The sequence below is a fragment of the Pongo pygmaeus genome, chromosome 13 (genome assembly GCF_028885625.2).
Source record: "Pongo pygmaeus isolate AG05252 chromosome 13, NHGRI_mPonPyg2-v2.0_pri, whole genome shotgun sequence".
Classification (NCBI taxonomy): Eukaryota; Metazoa; Chordata; class Mammalia; order Primates; family Hominidae; genus Pongo; species Pongo pygmaeus.
Window position 1 is genome coordinate 38546204 of NC_072386.2, and position 18305 is coordinate 38564508.

The 18305-nt window shown below is 45.8% G+C and overlaps 1 protein-coding gene across 7 annotated transcripts in view; it reads right to left on the bottom strand.

The window, feature by feature from the left end:
- Positions 1–13304: 13304 nt before the first annotated feature.
- Positions 13305–18305, bottom strand: part of ADAMTSL1 (ADAMTS like 1) — a 443802-nt gene continuing 438801 nt past the window's right edge. For 4 of the 7 annotated variants that reach the window (XM_063650519.1, XM_063650520.1, XM_063650522.1 and 1 more), the window contains one exon: positions 13305–17568. In XM_063650519.1, coding sequence (XP_063506589.1) covers positions 17229–17568 — 340 coding nt within the window. In that variant the 3' untranslated portion in view covers positions 13305–17228. The remainder of the gene's footprint in view (positions 17569–18305) is intronic. The other 3 variants (XM_063650521.1, XM_054500641.2, XM_063650525.1) reach the window with 1 other exon arrangement.

Consider the following 18305-nt stretch of genomic DNA (forward strand, 5'->3'; position numbering starts at 1 on the left):
TGGAGGGTGACTTTGGCTCTGACTGGGCAGAAGGGCAAACTTGGAGCAGAATAAGCACCAGGCTAACTGGTGTGTGCAGGTGAAGAGAACCCTGGCAGAGGTCGCTAACCCCTGAACCCCAGGCCATTCCCTGAGGCTATGCTCTCCCACCTCCATCCTCTGCCCCAGCTGTCCGCCTCCACACCCTCTCAGATAGCATCGGCAGACCAGGGGCAGCTGAGCAGACACCACAGCCCAAATCTGATGTTAGGGGCAACAGTCCTGGCTGGGGTCTGAGCTGAGAGAGCCAGCGCTGCCTGCCCCATCTTAGGGTTTGGCTTTTGTGTGTGACTTCTAACTGCCTTTTCATTATAGTTTCATTGCCCTAAAATTGAAATGAAGTAACGTAGATATTGAGAATAAGACCCTCCTTTTTCTGCCTTTTTTTTTTTTTTAATGGAGTCTTGCTCTGTCACCCAGGCTGGAGTGCAGTGACGCGATCTCGGCTCACTGCAAGCTCCACCTCCTGGGTTCATGCCATTCTCCTGCCTCAGCCTCCTGAGTAGCTGGGACTACAGATGCCCGCCACCACGCCTGGCTAATTTTTTGTATTTTTTTTTTAGTAGAGACAGGGTTTCACCACGTTAGCCAGATGGTCTCGATCTCTTGACCTCATGATCTGCCTGCCTCGGCCTCTGAGTGGAGCTAACTGCCCCAGGGCAATGAGATCTGCACAAAAACGCTTTCCAAAATTACTCGTCCAGAAGATGAACTGAGGGATCCATTTCCTCTGAAAGTGCTTTTTAGCTGTGCAGTTGTCAAGAGGAAGTAGGTGGAGCAGGCAGGGGTGTGCACAGTCCTAATTGCGGATTAATGGCCTCCTGGCTCCTCAGACCTGCCCCGCCTTCACCCAGGTCCACATCTGGTCAGCAGCCCTCGAAGTGGGAAGACAGAGGCCTTTCTGAGCATAAATGCTGGGGTTGGGGCAGACGAGTGTTTTCTTTGGCAGAACAGGTTTAGAATTGCACATGGCTGTCTGAGCAGGTGCTTGGCTCCTCCCTACTTTGAGGATGCAACAGTAGCCCAGGAGCCTGTGACCCTTCCAGAACATGTGCTCTGGAATCTGGAAAACGCATCAGGGCAATGCGAGGCTGGGCTCCTCTTTCAGCCACACTACTGGGCTGCAGGTGCCCTGGTTCTTGAAGCCTCTGGATCCTTAGATACTTACATGAGAAATCTTGATGCATTTTCCTTGTCAAGCCTCTAAGTGTGGTTGCAAACCCAGCTTGATGCAAATAAAAAGACTTGAGAGTTTCCACTGCTGTGATTGAATCTAACACTGATTTTCATGGGCCTTGTTACCCGGATCAGCCAGCCTGCCTGCCTATGCCTCTGCCTACCTGCTTAGGCCCAAGGCTATACTTACAACGACAACAAGGGAGTCTAGTTACCTCCCTGTTGCCTCAAATCCCCATCTATTTTATTATAAGATCATAAAACAGAGGAGTCCGCAAATACCCTTTAAACAGGCAGTGACTTGAGAGTTACAGGCAGAAAAAAACGCCTGAAAAATGACTGAAATTTGACTTCTGTGCCAATGGATGACTTATGAAGAAATGGAATTTTTGGACTATGAACGCTCCTGGCCTTAAAAAAAGAATTTTTCATTTTAAAGTTTCTAAGCAGAGTTCAGTGCTTACTATCAAGTTGGAGTGGTTCTTTTTTTGGCTAAGTAGTATAACAATTCCCATATTCGAAGGTCAGTTATTTGGAAACTTTAGCTGTCCAAAACCAAGGCAGGAACCTGGAAATAAGTGGCTTTTAAATTGCCAAAATCATCGACACATCGACATAGATTTCATGTACAGAAACTTACTCTACTCAGTACATTCCGCTACCCTGGCTCTCACTCTCAGCACACTGCCCCCGTCCCCGACTTTTGTTTTCTAAACACACGATTCCATTGAGTTTCTTTCATTTTGTTTACTAGCTCACAGCGGAGCACTAGGGGCTGCTGCTAGAGGTAGACACATTTAAACAAAGCAAAGTGACAGCTGATAGCTTGGCAGTGAGACTAGAGGCCCAAAATATTTTAAAATGCAGAACTCGAAAGTATAGCAGCTCAGGAATTATGACCCCAGTATAATAATAATAAAAAAGACTGTATATACACACATATTTTATTAAGTCTGGAAAAATATACCATGGTTTGTGCTTATGACCCCAATTTAGTAAAAAAGAATAAAAAATTATATACATACATTTTTAAAGTCTGGAGAAATGCATCAACAGTGTTGGATAAATGAATTCCCATTTGTCTCATTTATCCAGAATAATAAGGGAATAGGGATTTGTAGTATTTTAATATTCGGTTAACCTACAGGTAATATGTATTGGCCTTTCCCAAGGTGTTTTCTGTGGAATACAAGCCTTATGATATGGTCTTACAAAAAAAAATTCATTGGACACATAAGTTTGAGTAGTGCTGTATATTATATCTCCCTGTTGGAGATTCATAATGCATGTTAATATTTTGAAGCTCTGTGAAGCCCTATAGTAAAGAAACCTTGTTTAACTTTGTATAACCCAGTGTATGAATCAGCATTCTTGCAATTACAAGTGCTTAAGCAAAAAAGAGGATTTATTGGTTCAGGCAGTTGAACAGTCTAGGGCTTTCTCTGTTGACTTTAGGCATAGTTGGAACCAGGGGTGTCAGTGATACAATGAGGTCTTGGTCTTCATCTTTTGGCTTTGTTTTCTTCTACAATGCCCTCTTACATAGGCCTTACAATATCCTTTTAGCTAGCAATCCCAATGGAGAGAAAAGGGCTTTTGCTTCCCAGTGGTTCCAGTAAAAGTCCCTGAATTGAGTCTTGCTGGGCTTGAGTTTTATGCTGATCCCTGAGCTGATCATTATAGCAATAGAAAATACTAATCGTCCAGGCTTGAATTGGGGTCCACCCCTGGACGGAGCAGTGTGTATGTGTGGGGTCAATCTCGTGTGAACTACATGAACTGCATGAGGGCTGAAGGGGTGGGGTGGGTCCCCAAAGGAAAACTGAGGTGTAGTTTCCAGGGAAGGGAGGGATGAACATTGAGCAGGAAGAAGCAACATTTTTCATCTCTGACGATAGAGCCTTTTATTGTGTAAAACCTGTTGGAACACACATGGAGAAGTACTGCCAAGTACTCATCATAAATTTTTCAAATAAGTTTAGAATACAATAAAATACACATGCCATGCAGACATGTAGTTCAATCTATCTTTTATGATTCAGAAATCTCATTGGATCCTGTAGCGTCTCAGGGTCAGCTCTGAGTGTTAAAATATCCTGGTTGTTGACAGTTTAGATTGTTTGGCTTCTTGATAAATGAGAGGTTATGGTACAGCCAAAATGCAGGACACAGAGGACCTGGGAAAATTCATTTATGATGGACAATGGACTCATGCGAGTATCACTTGCGTAAAGCCCCTTTGAGTTCTAAAAGCACCAGCACATCCCATCTCATTCAATCCACACAACCCATCTCTGTTGTTATTCCTGCCTTTCCAGGCGGGCAACTGAGGCTCAGAGAGGTCATACAACTTGGCAAAGTCCTCACAGGATTGCTCAGGGGATTAGAGGAAATGAGGTTTGTAAAACAAATCTTGTGGACAGTAGTTTTTGAACGGTACCTTGGAAGAAGGGGAGCGCTAGAGAGATGCAAGAATAATCTCTTAATTCAGATTGAGAGAAAAGAATGAATTTTGGAATACTTTTAAAGGGGCATGCAGTTTACAGGTGTATGACCTAAGAAATAGGTTGAAAAAACTTTAGGAACAGTAACTGTGTGTGTGTGTTTGTGTATGATCTTCCACTGTACCTAGTATAGAGTTAGCATCCAGATCTATTCAATAATTGCTTCTGAGAACACAGATACAAAAATGTTGATTAGATTCCAATGGGGCTTTTTTACATGATGTTTATTTATAAGACTAATCTGTAAAAAGGAATGATTACAGCCGGGAGTTGAAGGTTATTTGAAGAGATCATTCACTGTTTTAAGTTCTTGGTTTGAAACAGTTAATCACTTTAGGTTGGATTCTTTTCACTCTAGAAAACAATTCCTTTGGATACACCAAGGAAAAACGTATTTTCTTCTTGTGATTTGGTAACACATAGTCACGTCTTGGAGTTTGTCTTATAAAACCCCAAACGATGGTATTTAGGAAGCATTTATCTTCTTGGTTAAGAAGCTCAGGAAGATTCCATGAGACTCCTACCTTTGTTTCCCGTGGGCTCCAGGAACCTGCCTGACTTAAGACTATCACAGTGCCCTTCCCCACCCTGTACAGCCCCTCTTTCAGAGTCCTGGGTCAGTCATTCTAACATTCTCTTGTCCCAGGGCACCTCCCAGGGAGCCCGCCCAGATGGCCCCCAGGTGGTCTTCAGCTTCTTCCAGGCGTTCATTTTCTCTACTTGTCCAGCGAGTTCCCTGTGTGGTAGGTGGGGACTCAGGAACCCTGTCTTCTCCCTCCATATGTCCTGTCATGTAAGCCGCCACCTCATAGATCTGCCTACTTCCTCCTCCACAACCCCTTGCAGCTGACTTAGCTCTGGTCATCAGGATGGATGGGATGCCTTGTCATAGCATTGACCACATCCCTCCGTCCCTCCCTCCGTCCCTCCGTCCCTCCCTCCCTCCGTCTCTCCGTCCCTCCCTCCCTCCGTCCCTCCCTCCTTCCGTCCCTCTCTCCGTCCCTCCCTCCCTCCATCCCTGCCTCTGTCCCTCCCATCCGTCCATCCATCCATATATATATATACTTATACCTATTCATTCTTTCCAAAAATGTCTATTGGGTGCCATGCACTCTTCTGGGTGTTTGGGCCTACATCAGTTAACAGAGCAGACTCAGATCCTGCTCTTGTGGAGCTTATGGTCTGGTGAGGGAGAGACAAACATTAATAATAAATAAGCACAGTAAATAATGAGCAATTATATAATGTATAATTAAAATAACACATACTAAATAATAAGCATATTAATGATCTGATATGTCAGAAGGCAACAAGGAAAAGGTCATTGGGATGAAGAGGCTCAGGTTCTGGGAGGCAGAGGTTTTAGTTAATGGAACAATCAGGAAGGGCCTCATTGAGAAGGTGAGATTTGAGAGGCCTGAAGTAGGAGATGAGAGAAGGCTGTCAGGGAGCAGCTAGAGCACAGGCCCTGAGGTGGGCATGTTTCTGTCTAGGTGTGTTCAGAGAGCAGTGAGGAGGCCAGTGAGCACCTCACAGGCCATTGCCAGGAATTTGGCTCATATTCTGAGGGGTGCCAACATCAAGCTGGGACCTGAGAAGTGCCAAGATCTGGTGTCTGTGAAAATCATCACTGTGGTCACCCTGATTGCTTATGGAGGGGAGCACAGGCTGGAGGGGAACACCGGCTGTAGGGGAGCACAGGTAGAAGCAAGGCCTAGTAGAAGGCTTATTCCATAGAAGGTGATGCAGGCTCACACCTGGTGGGGAGAAGTGGGGGCCATGAGAAAAGTGGCACATTCTGCATGTGTTTCAAAGGTGGGCCACGTGAAGTTGCTGATTGGATGTGAGCTGGGAATAAGAGGACTGAGCATGATGCCAAAATTTTGGGTTTAAGTGACTGAAAGGACAGAGCTACCATCCATGGAGAAGGATGAGGGTGGGATTGCTACAGGCTGCTTCTGGGAATTGATGTATGGTGGGGCTTTGAGGAGAACCTGCAGTGAAGGAGGCCTTGCACTTCTGCTTCCTGCCGTGGTCCCTGAGAAGTGATTGCAACATCCTTGATTTCTGAAAGCCTTTCCTCTGTTTCCCTTTTCTGTCCCACAGCCTTTAGGGAGAAAGGGGTCTTTTCTGACATCCTCAAGGAAGGGTTTTCTAAAGTTAAGGTTACCATCACCAGGGCTGGATAAGTAATAGTGACTGTGCTGTGTGCTTTGAGGGAGAAGGGAGGATGGGAGTTAGCTCAGGCAGTGGGAATAGCTTCCCCAGATTGTGAATATCAGCTGAAATGTGACCTGCCTCCCTTTTCTTTCCCTTCCTTCCCTTTTCTCCTCTGTCTCCTCATCCCAGGCCTCTCCAGCCAATTAGCCAGATCTTGTCCCTTAGGATTTCTTCATCCTTTATCATGTCATACAATTTAGTCTTCTCTTGGTCACTTTCTTTTGTATTCCCACCCATCATTTTTTCAGCAAGACAAAAGATCAGTTTTTGCAAAGATCAGTTTTTCAGCAAAACGAAAGATCAATTAGAAGAAGGGATGTTGTAAATAATTGTACAATAAATAAAATAATTTTATGTTTCCACCACAAATCCAGACCTGGCCCTGAAATTAGTGTGCCCTGGATGTGTGCCATGGGGAAATGGAGGAGGGGGGAAGGGAGGAGGTAGCTTTGTGAAGATAGGATTCTGTACCCTTGATGGTGACTCTGAATCTCAGGCAGCATCCAACTCTAAAGGCTATCAAAGATGGAGGGGCCCAGCTCTCTGCCTTTGCTGCAAGGCAGTGGGGAAAAGAGTTGTATAATTGGTCAATATTTAAAGACTTTATGTAACATGGATTTTATAGCCTCCATATTTGCCCTGCCCTGATTTAACAAGAGTGGATGGTTGTGGGTGTGGTGGTTGGTATTCCATGGCTCATGAGAAGGTGGAGAGTGGAAGGAGAATGGGGCCTTCATGGAACTGAGGTCAGCCACCCAGAGAGAGTGGCCAGAAATGAGGCTGGGCTGTTGTAAGGTGCTTCAGGATATTTTAAGGAGTTCAGTCCTAACTACAGTGGGAAGGTATAAAGATTTTAAAGCACAGGACTGATAACACTCAAACCATGTTTTGGGAAGGTCTTTTATGAACTGATTTAAGCCATTTTTGTTGATCAGCAGTTCCCAAGTTATCATGGTGAAGATGGGTAGCTCCCATCCATGAGAGGCTGAGGCTGCGTCTCCACCCACACAGTCTCAGTACCTGAGGTGGTGTGTTACAATGAAAACAAGTCTCAGATCAAATTCTGGCATGGGCATAAATGCTAGCAAACTGGTCCAAAGTACTTGTATAACCTGCTCCCTGAACTTGAATAAGTCTTATTGTCCAACCCTAGGCACCCTGATAAATGGTTAGTTACTCTAAAGTGAACGTTCCTAAAGTAAGATTAGTCAAAAACTTCCCTATTCAGACCAGGCAAACAGAGTTGGGCACATAGAACCTAAGACAACACTAGACTTGGATCATCAGGCTACTGGGTTTGCTGGTGTTTTAGTCGATTTGTGCTCTCAGGAGTACCACGGACTGGGTAGTTTATAAAGAGCGGAAATTTTTTTTTTTCTTTTTATTATTATTATTATTATTATTATTATACTTTAGGCTCTATGGTACATGTGCACAACGTGCAGGTAAGTTACATATGTATACATGTGCCATGCTGGTGCGCTGCACCCACCAACTCGTCATCTAGCATTAGGTATATCTCCCAGTGCTATCCCTCCCCCCTCCCCCCACCCCACAACAGTCCCCAAAGTGTGATGTTCCCCTTCCTGTGTCCATGTGTTCTCATTGTTCAATTCCCACCTATGAGTGAGAATATGCGGTGTTTGGCTTTTTGTTCTTGTGATAGTTTGGAGAATGATGATTTCCAATTTCATCCATGTCCCTACAAAGGACATGAACTCATCATTTTTTATGGCTGCATAGTATTCCATGGTGTATATGTGCCACATTTTCTTAATCCAGTCTATCATTGTTGGACATTTGGGTTGGTTCCAAGTCTTTGCTATTGTGAATAATGCTGCAATAAACATACGTGTGCATGTGTCTTTATAGCAGCATGATTTATAGTCCTTTGGGTATATACCCAGTAATGGGATGGCTGGGTCAAATGGAATTTCTAGTTCTAGATCCCTGAGGAATCGCCACACTGACTTCCACAAGGGTTGAACTAGTTTACAGTCCCACCAACAGTGTAAAAGTGTTCCTATTTCTCCACATCCTCTCCAGCACCTGTTGTTTCCTGACTTTTTAATGATTGCCATTCTAACTGGTGTGAGATGGTATCTCATTGTGGTTTTTATTTGCATTTCTAAAGAGCAGAAATTTATTTCTCACAGTTTTGGAGGCTGGAAAGTTCAAGATCAAGGTGCCAGTGAGGACTGTTCTCTGCTTCCAACATGGTGCCTTTGATGTTGCATCCTGCAGAAGGGAGGAATGCTGTGTCTTCACATGACAGAAGGTAGAAGGGCAGAAAGGAAATGAACTCCCTCTGTGAAGTCTCTTTAGGGAGCCTAATCCCCTTCATGAGAGGAGGAGCCCTCATGACCTAATTGCCTCTTAAAAGCCTCGCCTCTTAATACCACCACATTGTCAACAGCTGAATTTTGGAGTGGAGTGGGGGCATGTTCAAACGATAGTAGCTGGATTCTCAGATTATCTGTACAAGGGAAGTCATGTTTCTTCTCTCCAGTTATTTCACTACTGTGTGACTAATAAACTTTGTATAATTAATGAACTTTCTAGTGCAGATTTAGATAATAATATTTGAAATACTTGGAATGGTCACTTCTGGAGGGTGGATTTATGATTGAGTGTTTTAAATGTTATCTAACTGCCCCAAGAGTACAGATTTAAGTTATTTTTATACATATATATCAGTTTATACTGAAGTTTTATAGGCAATATAACAATAGTTTTAGCTGTTGTGTGGAAAGTGGATTGGTAGAGACCAGAGTAGATTTAACTAATCCAGTTAGAAGACCTTTGCAAATGCCCCAGTGAGAGAAGATTAGGAATAAAGAGAGCAATCCCTGGGTGCTGACTGTGGAAGAAGCCAAATGAGGGAGAAGAGCTGGAGATTCTTCAGAACCTGGACTTCATAACTGTGGTAGGACACACTGTCATTTGCTGTGGTGTGTGTCTGCTTCCCAATTAGACTGTGAGCTCCCTTATAGCAGGGACTAGGCTCTCAACCCTGTGTCCTTGGAGCCCAGAGTTGGTGCTTAGTAAAGTGTGTTAAACTCTGAGGAAAAGGAAAGGTATGTCATGGAAAAAGAAATCAGGAAGAAGGAGATGAGATGAGAAGGGATGGACACTCATCTGGGAAGGGTCAAGCGAGGACCACCAGGGCTAGATGAGGACTTTGGTTGTTTTCCATCCCTGCTTCATACTTGGCCAAGTACGAAGGCAAACCCTCACTGTGCAAAGGGTGCGGAGAATTCAGGTCATGGGGGCCTGCTTTTAGGGGGTTACCTGGAATCTCTTCACTGTAGCAGGGAGGGGTGTGTGCAGGCTGAAGAAACTTAGCTCAGGAGTCCACAGAGCTGGCACCTGCCCTGTGCTCTGGCACTGAGACATGCTGACCTCCAGCCATGAGACAGAACCCAGATGCTCCTCAATAATCAAGTTATGTCTTGATAAACCTATTATAAGTCAAAAATATCAGAAATGAAAAGTGTGTTTCTGACTTAGAGTATTTTAAATTTATAACGAGTTTATCTGGACATAGCCCCATTGTCAGTGAAGAAGTGTACTGAACATGTGTTGTTTTTGCACCATTGTGTAAAGTTGAGAAACTGTAAGTCAAACCATCGTAATTCAGGGATTGTCTGTAGATGGGTGACTGAAGAACAATTTTGCCATTCTTCACTAGCCTCAGCCAAGCCATTTCCTGGCCCTTCTACTGTTATTTAAAAAATGATGATCGGGGCTTAGGAGAAGAAAACCAAGCCATGACACGTTTTATCACCACACTCCTGGGCTTCACCACTAGACATTTCCTCAACTTGCTCAGCTGGTAACTAAGTTGTTCACAGCTTGTCTACTATGCTTCAGAGGATTTGTAACGAAGGCCACCCTGGCCATCATGAAGTCCCAGAGAGGGAGGCAGGTTTCCCAGGCTTTCTGCTTTCTGGTCTGAATGTTGACCATGCAGTCTCTCATGCAATCTCTCCTAAGCATTCTGCTTAAACAAACATTATTTATGTTCGGCAGGAGAACCATTCCGGACTGTCTGCATTTTCCTCACTCACATAAAACCTCACATTTAATTTCTGTTTATACACATATAAACCATATCTTTAGGGGCAGCCTGGGAAATCCTAGGTTGGAGATGGAATTTGCCTTTTGAAAACACAGAGGTGAGCGACATCTGTATATTGTGTTATCAGAGGTGTGACATGTGCTCAGTTGGGACCAGGTGCTTCACAGAATCTGAGTGAAATTGTAAAAAGAGTTGACAAGGCAGCAGCCCAGTTCTATTAGCAAAGGCTTGATTACCAATATCTGCCTTTCAGTTTTGGGGTAGCAACAAAACAGTTGAAAATCTTAGGGTGCTATGAATAAACTGAGGTTTGGCCAAAGAGAACAGTCTCTGACAAGCTCATACACATTTGATTTGTAAAAGCATCTCCAAGTGAACTGGGTGAGTGGGGAGCAGACAGTAATTTGAGGTTAAACTTGGAGGATTGTAGAATTCATTGGGTATTCAAGTCTTTACCGTTTACTTCAAGGCCTTACATCAATCAACACCAATATTGTCCTAATTGGCAGTATGTGATGTGGGTAGATAACCTTCTCTGATTTAACTCACATTCAGTGCAGACTGAATCTGAATCCTGAAGTCTATACGTTATAGTGGGTTTACTGAATAAAATGAGGAACACAGAGAGACAAGACCAAAGGGGAGTTATGCCTTATTTTGTTTCCTGATTTATCCTTCCCTGGGTTAATTCACCTAACAGGTCAGTTTTCATTAGGTTACTTCCCAAGTGCTCCATCTTTTTCTCTACCCCACCATTCCCTGACCCTTTGTAGATGGCTTTGACTTCTTTTGGGAATGCCGCTAACAGATGATTGAGATCTAACTTGTCTCATTTTAGCTGAAAACCATCAATAAAGGTGGACTATTTCTTTGGGTTCATTTGCAGGATGAAGCGAGGGGATAACTGCATGTTATTTATGAAAAAACCACTTGCAAGTGAAATACCCTTAGTTTTAGCTTTTACTTGTATATTTGCTCATGAATGAATATTTCTCCATGCTTTTTAGTTACTTGAAGGAAATGGTAGTTATGTGTACATTTGGGTGTTCTGAGTTGAGTCTAGGCAGTACATTGGAATTATAACATTTCTCCTGGGAGGTAATATTTCTGGAAGTTTGTCAGTTTTTTGGTGAGGTTTTGAGTTGGCTACATGGACTGATAGGTTTTCTTCCAAGACACAGAACTTGGTCCATTGATGTCTTTCTCATTTATACTTTTGCGTAGTTTTTTTTTTCTTTTTTTTTTTTTTGTGAGATAGGGTCTAACTCTGTCACCCACGCTGGAGTGCAGTAGCCTGGCCACAGCTGACTGCAGCCTTGAGCTCCAGGGCTCTTGAGAAGCTGGGGACTATGGGTGTGAGCCACCATACCCAGGTAATTAAAATTTTTTTTGTAGAGACACGGTCTCGCCATGTCTAGGCTGGTCTCAGACTCCTCAAGGGATCTTCCTGCCTTGGCCTTCCAAAATGCTGAGATTACAGGTGTGAGCCACTGTGCCTGGCTATTGTGTAGTATTGAGCTTTGGAGGAGCAATTGATTTTCTTCTCAATTAAAAATGGAAACACGGGAGAGTCTTTCAAAGCTGATAATGGGAAGCAATGTAAAATATCAAAAATTCTGCCAGCCCTGCCCTTCATCTCCCTGTTTATTCCAAGGTAACTTAGATGATGCTGATGATAATAGCAATAAACAGTCAATAAGTGCTTCGATGATATGCCAGATACCCCCCAAGCTTTATTTTTTTTTGAGATGGAGTCTTGCTCTGTCACCCAGGCTGGAGTGTAGTGGTGTGATCTTGGCTTACTGCAACCTTTGCTTTCTGGGTTCAAGCAGTTCAACATGAATTAACTAATGGTTTTCACACAGCCCTACCTGATGAGGTATGCTGTTGCAGGAAGAAGAAACTGAGGCATAAATGAGATTCAGTGACTGTTGACCACTCCGATCTTAATGGGATCAGGGATTTCCTGGAAATCTTTGAGGCTAAGCAAGGACTCTGCTTTTGGCTGGAAAAATTTACATACATTGTATTTGAGCCCTTCCCACCATTTGAGCCTTACGGGGTTTTTGCTCTGGCATTTCCAGCTCCTCCCTCCTGCCGTGGGGCCTCTGTAAGACATTGTTTGGTTGCTGGTCTGTGAATATGTATAGTTTTAGCATTGGCTTTTTCTTTAAAGCAAAACCTAAAACCTCTTAAAAAATAACTGAAATGTCAAGAAGAGCTTTCTGGTATATTTTCACACCGTTCGACAGGCCTGTGATGTGCCAGGGCGAGCTGCTGGCAAACTGGCTGGAGTTGGGTTTTCAGGCCATGGATCCTCTGGAGCAGCTCTCACCATAGACTCTGCATGGACATCTTCTGCGCCTGGCAACATGCTGCCCTTTCACTAGGGCCTGTTTATAAAGAGTTCTACAGGTGTGCTTTTTTCCCCTGCACTTCCTACAGTAGCTGTTTTTATTAAAATGCTTTAAAAATAGGAAGCTAGAAGTGCTATCATGGTAAAAGAACTGCCTTTGGGGCAGGAGAAAGTGACAATTTCAGGAAAATGTCCTGTTACTGTCATTGACCAACCTTAAAGCAGTAGGGAAGAATGGCATGCATGCCAAAGGTGGCTGTGGCACAACAGTTGCAGGCAGCGGGGTTGGAGGCAGCATGGTGGGTCAAATCGAGTCTTCGGCTAGAGTAGGACTGCTTGACTTTGAATCCTAGTTCCCCCAGCTGGGTGACCTTGGGCTTCTCTGGGCTGCTATTTTCCCATATGTAAATGGAGATAATCATAGGGCTAATGTGAGGATTAAATGTAGTTGTGATCTATAAGTGTTGGTCTTTATTAATAGCATACATCTGAACTTTCACCATGCAGCTGCCTCCCGCTGTGTGTGTCTCTGTCGGTAGGAAGCCTGATGAGTGACGATAATTCCACACCGAAGTCTGCATCTCTCCCAAGAGATGTCCCTGTTTGCTTCACTTCCCGAAGGTACTGTGGCTCCCATCTTCCCACCACATAGGGCTGTCAATGAGTTAACTGTCATCTCATTTGGCTGCACTCAGCCTGAATGTGTGTACATCTACAAACACAGCTTCTTTGGGTTTATTTACAGAGCTAGCACTTCTAGGCATGGGCCCCCAGCTTCCTGTGTAAAGATGAAAACTGCAATCCTTCCACTTCAGCCAGACACAAATAACTGGCTGGGAACCACCCAACCGACAGGGACTTCTCTTGCTCCCTGCATAAACCACCATGGGAAGGAAGGCTGAGTTTAACAGAGACTCAGACGACAAGATTTAAATAAATAAGCTGTATTATCTGTACAAAAAATACAAATACAGTTCTGTGTTTTAGAGGAGAAAGTGCCTCCTTCCACATTAGCCAGCAGCCTTCATTGTCTTGTGGTGCTGCTGAGTTGCAATTCACAGAACAAACAAACATTAAATGTACATTCATTTCATGCAATGAGCATTCTGCTCCCCACCCAAACCTAGGTTCTGCCAGCTCACTGAGACCCACTGCCAACTGCTCCAACCCAACATGGAGCTGGAGGATGCTTGCTCTTTAGGAACTGTAAATAGTGACCACTGATTTTCAATCGTATCGAACTAGAAATAATTAACCGCATGGTTAATTCCGTATGGAATTTGTCTTTATCATTCCATGCATAACTATTATGCCACAAATGAATTCCCTCTTACTGCCTCAGCATCCCATGTTAGTTTTTACAACACATCCTGTACAGTGAATGGATCCAGAGTTAAACAAACACCAGGTTCTATTAAAAATAGGAAAAGTATAATAATCAATCACTACTGAGTTTACAGGAACACAACTGCAGGAAGTTAATAAAGTCCCCCCAAATAGTTTTGCTTCTGGATGACAATGTACAATTATTAATATTGCACTTTTTTATACAAGAAATCCTAATAAATATTCACAAAAGATATACAGACATAGAAAACATTCTTTTTTTATTTTAAACAGACGTTACACTGATTTTTTAGTAACGTGATTTCTTAGAGCCTGTTTTTGTGGTGAGGAAGAAAGAGACCCAACTTAACTGTCCACAGCTCACTAGGGGGGGACACAGATTAATATTGTCTTCCTCTCAAATTTTACTTCCAGGCTGGCTGGAAAATGCAGCCCTGATGTCAATGGTAGCCCGGGGTGAGTGGCATTTCATGAGGGGAGGCTTATCTGTGGGTAAGGGACTCTGGCCACCCTTGCTCCTAAACTCAGGCCACTCGGGGGAAGGAGGCAAAAATTACTTGGCCAAAGCTGCTCGGCTTAATGAGGACTTTACCAAAGAGTCCCAGAGTTTTCATTTTGCTGCTTGACTTTGCTCCGGCCGCCTCACCACACCACAGCTGATGAGTGTGGCTGCAGTGTGTGAGCTGCTTTGCTAGGGTGCTGCCTCCACCACCCTACCTTGCTAGATAAATACTACATGCGGGAGGGCCTGCAAACCCTGGGGTGGAGGCTGGGAGAGGGAGGGTGTACTGTGGACACTCATAAACCCATTGTCCCAACCCGGTCCCTGGCCAGCTCTGGAATGAAGAGGTTGCTACAACCTGACAGCCTGACAGATACCCTCTGGCACAGTGACTAGTTAATGGGTGGATGTTGACAAGTTGACCATAGTCCCTGGCCCTTCAGTGGAGCAGCAAAGGTCCTAGAAGGCAGAAAACCTGGGCCATTTGCCCTGGCCCACAGCAGCAGTTAGTGTGGGGCTGGGGGACTTCTGATTTAGATAAACAGGTGCCAGGGTGGCCTTACTGCATGGCCAGACCCACCTCTTGCTGGCTTTGCCGCAGCTGCACAGGCAGGACGTTGACTCTGATAGCCTGGGGAGTGCGGACTCCCACGCAGCGCAGTGCTCTGTTGTTGGCAGCAGGGCTCTGAGCATGCGCACATGCATGGGATCAGAGCCAGTCCAGGAGCCTCGTGCAGCCTGGAAGCCCCTGCTCACCCTGCCCCACTGGGGAACACCACAGGCTCCTTTTTGCTTCTGTCCCTTCCCTCCCCTCCTGTCCTCATTTTCTGCAATGTTGTGTGCCTTAGGGCCTGCTTTTGTTTGCTTTTTTACCTCTCCCTACTGGTGATTTGAGTTCTTCTCTCTCTGCACTCCCCCACTAGAATAAATGAGTTCTGGGCTAGTTTCTGCCTCAGCATGGTGTCCCCTCCCCATTTGTCCTAACCATGACTAAAGGGACAGATGGGGAAGAGGAGACAAAGGAGCAACACACTCCTGTGTTTGTGATAGTGCGCTTCTAGGAAAGACACAGGAATTTGTCCAATGTTTGCACCAATAGGCTACAAACCTTCTGGCTCCCTGCTGTCCCCAGGGGCTGTGCCTGCCTCTTCCTAGGTCTTTGAGACCCAGGTTTGGGAGGGAGGAAGCTCTTCAAGGGAGCCCCCATTGTCTGCCTGGCCTGCTCTGCAACCTCCTTTAGACATCTGTCCTTTCCTTTCCCAACATCCTGTCCTCCAGCTAACTGAAAGAGAAAACATGCGGACGTCCTCATGCTTGAGGGTGGAGGTGGAGGAGGTTGGAAGGGTGTGTGTGGGGTGCGGAGGGGGAAATAAATAAATAAAATGAACAAAGCTTAGGTTCTGTCCGAGGTGGTTGCGTGAGTCCTTCGTGTGGCCAGGGTAGAGTTTTTCCCCACGCCCTATCTTCACGCTTTGCCACAAGTTCCACAGCAGCGAGATTTAAACTGGCTGAGTTGGCAGAGTTTCAGCTGTTTCACCTTCTCGCAGTACCTGGTGGTGTCTCTGCACTCCACTGGGAAAGGAGGACAGGGTCGGGAGAGGAGACAGAAAAGAGATGTGAAACAGAGACTAATGAACGCAGCTTGTGTGAGGTGCAGCTGGGGGTTTGGGCCACTGGGGTACATCCTGGGGTCTGCCTTGGCCACCGCTCTCCAGCCTCACTTTGACAGAGCTCAGCCACTTGCTCCCCAAGGCTGCCAACAGCAGGGGTGGCACCAGCCTGCAGCTGTCTGGCTGAATGATGGGGCCCCTCCCTGGGCTGTCTGCTTGTTTTCTGCAGCTCCCTCTACTTCCTGAAGGTGCCTGTTTTCTCTATCTTCTTGGGATTACCTCATCTCCTAGGTGATCACCTCTCCTCCTAGGCAAACCTGCCTTTTCCCATGGGTTTTGGTATTTTAAGTAAATGACTCTCCTCCTCAAGATGGTTCCCAGCACTGCGTTCTCCCCCACTTTGCAGGAGTGTGCAAGTGAGACTTGCGTCGGATGCCCCCATCCCCAGGTACTTGGGCCTACTTTCTCCGTTAAGCTTTATTTTCATGTGCCCTCCAGTCTCTCCTCCTTCTACCCATCATGCCTTAAACACAGCACCAGGACGTTCTAGTTCAGTGTTGGCACAGACTAGATGGTCTTAAATATTGTGCTGACTTGGTTTGGTAAGTTTTAACTATGTGCATTGAATACTGGTTCTCTCTGAGCATGGTGAGCCACTGACACAAACATGGGTTAACACTACCCGAGTACAGAGATCATCCATCCCCCAGCGTGTAAAAAGAAGTGGGCTATTTGCCTACATGGCATCTGCCTTAGTGTTGGGAATTTATTGCTCAGTGAGGCCCAGTTTGGGAGAAAACTGAACAGCTACAAAAACTGCACAGCTACATTTGGTTTTTACTTCCTACTCTTTGCCTCAAGCTTTGCTGCCTTTCTCATGGGTAAGTACCTCTGATTTGGGTTCAGAGGAAGAAAAAAATAAACTCCTTCCCAACTGGAATACAAATGATGGTATTGGGATGAGGAGGAAGGAGTGAAGTGAGTATCAAATTCCAAGGCTGGGGGGGGTCCTGGACAGTTCCAGGGGATGCCTGTGGGGTTGGGAGGGAGGGGGTCATCTGGTCTGTGTTGGGTGAGAAGCAGAGCTGTGATGGGTGCAGAGCTGGTTGGCTGAGCAGGAAGCACTCTGTGCTCCTTTAGAGTTAACAGCATTTTCTGTTTAGTAGCCTGACCCCTGAGAGTTGTTGATGAGTCAACCCCTGTGGGCACCAGCCAGACTGACTGCAGGGGAACTGGAGGCTGATTTCCTCCAGCACTGGGCCAATAGCACCTGGCTCTCTCAGGGCCAGGATGGAGATCGTGGAAGCCCTTGGGGAATACCCTGTCATGCCTATATACACCTATCCGCATATACCCATGCACCCCACTGAAAATGCTCAACTCCACCACCAGCTCACAATCCCTGGGGAAGCTGACCCCGTGCCCTATGCTCAGGGTCTGTCCCAGGGACTGTTCTCTGCACTTGATGCTCTATGGGGAATTTGCAGAAGGTTCTTTGGGGTTGGAACATACTGTTTTCACATGGGGTGATGTTGCAGTGCTGCCAGTTGGCAGGCCGGGGCCCCCAGGAGCACAGGTGCTCAGGCACTGCCTTGTTGGTGCGGGCATGCACACACTCCACACGCCGGGACTGGAAGCCGTAGTTGCCGCAGGTAGCTGTGCACAGGGTCCATAGGCTGACTCTCCAGTGTACGCTGCAGGCCTCTGACCAGCAGTTCTGAGTGCTCACAGGCCTGCAGGAGGATGGTGGCAGGGTTAAGGTTTGCTTCTGTGGGGGCTGAATCAGGGCAGATGTGAAAACAGTGCTGCAAACTCAGAAATGTTAGGTGGTTCCTCAAGAACTTTCAGTGTTACTAGACCTGGATTCTGATCTCTGTGCTGTTACTAAAAGGCCACACGATCTCAAGAAGGCTATTTCCTCTTACTGGGCCTCCATCTGCTCTCCTCTGTAATGAATAAGGATCTCACTGCATGACTGAAGAATGAGCTCTCCCCGTGTGGACACTGGCAGAGCCCGGTCTCACAGGCTGGGCTCTTAGGTGGGGGTGGTGAGTCCCTGTGCCCCAAGGGGACATCTATAAGGAAGTGTCATAAGGATGGGGACTGGATAGGAATGGTAGGTTGAGACTCAGGAACAAGGGCTGTCATCTTAGCCTAACTTCTAGAGGGAGATCAACAAGAGTGAGGGGCTTGAGCCTTTGAGACTTGGTGGCCGCTGTGCAGACCTCACCTCCTGCCCACCGTGGGGCTAGTGCGGGTCTCTCGAGGTATGAGGCCTCCTCAGAAGAATAACACCCTTGCACTCTTCATCACTAAGAGAGAAAAGCCCAGCCTAGCCCATTAGATAAGCACAAGACCGACACTGAGTCATCTGCCTCTGGGGAGGCCAGTGGCTTGCGGTGAATGGAGATGGGGTCCCAAGCAGGGCTTGGGACTGTGGTAAGTTGGAGGAGAAACATTCACTCAGCAC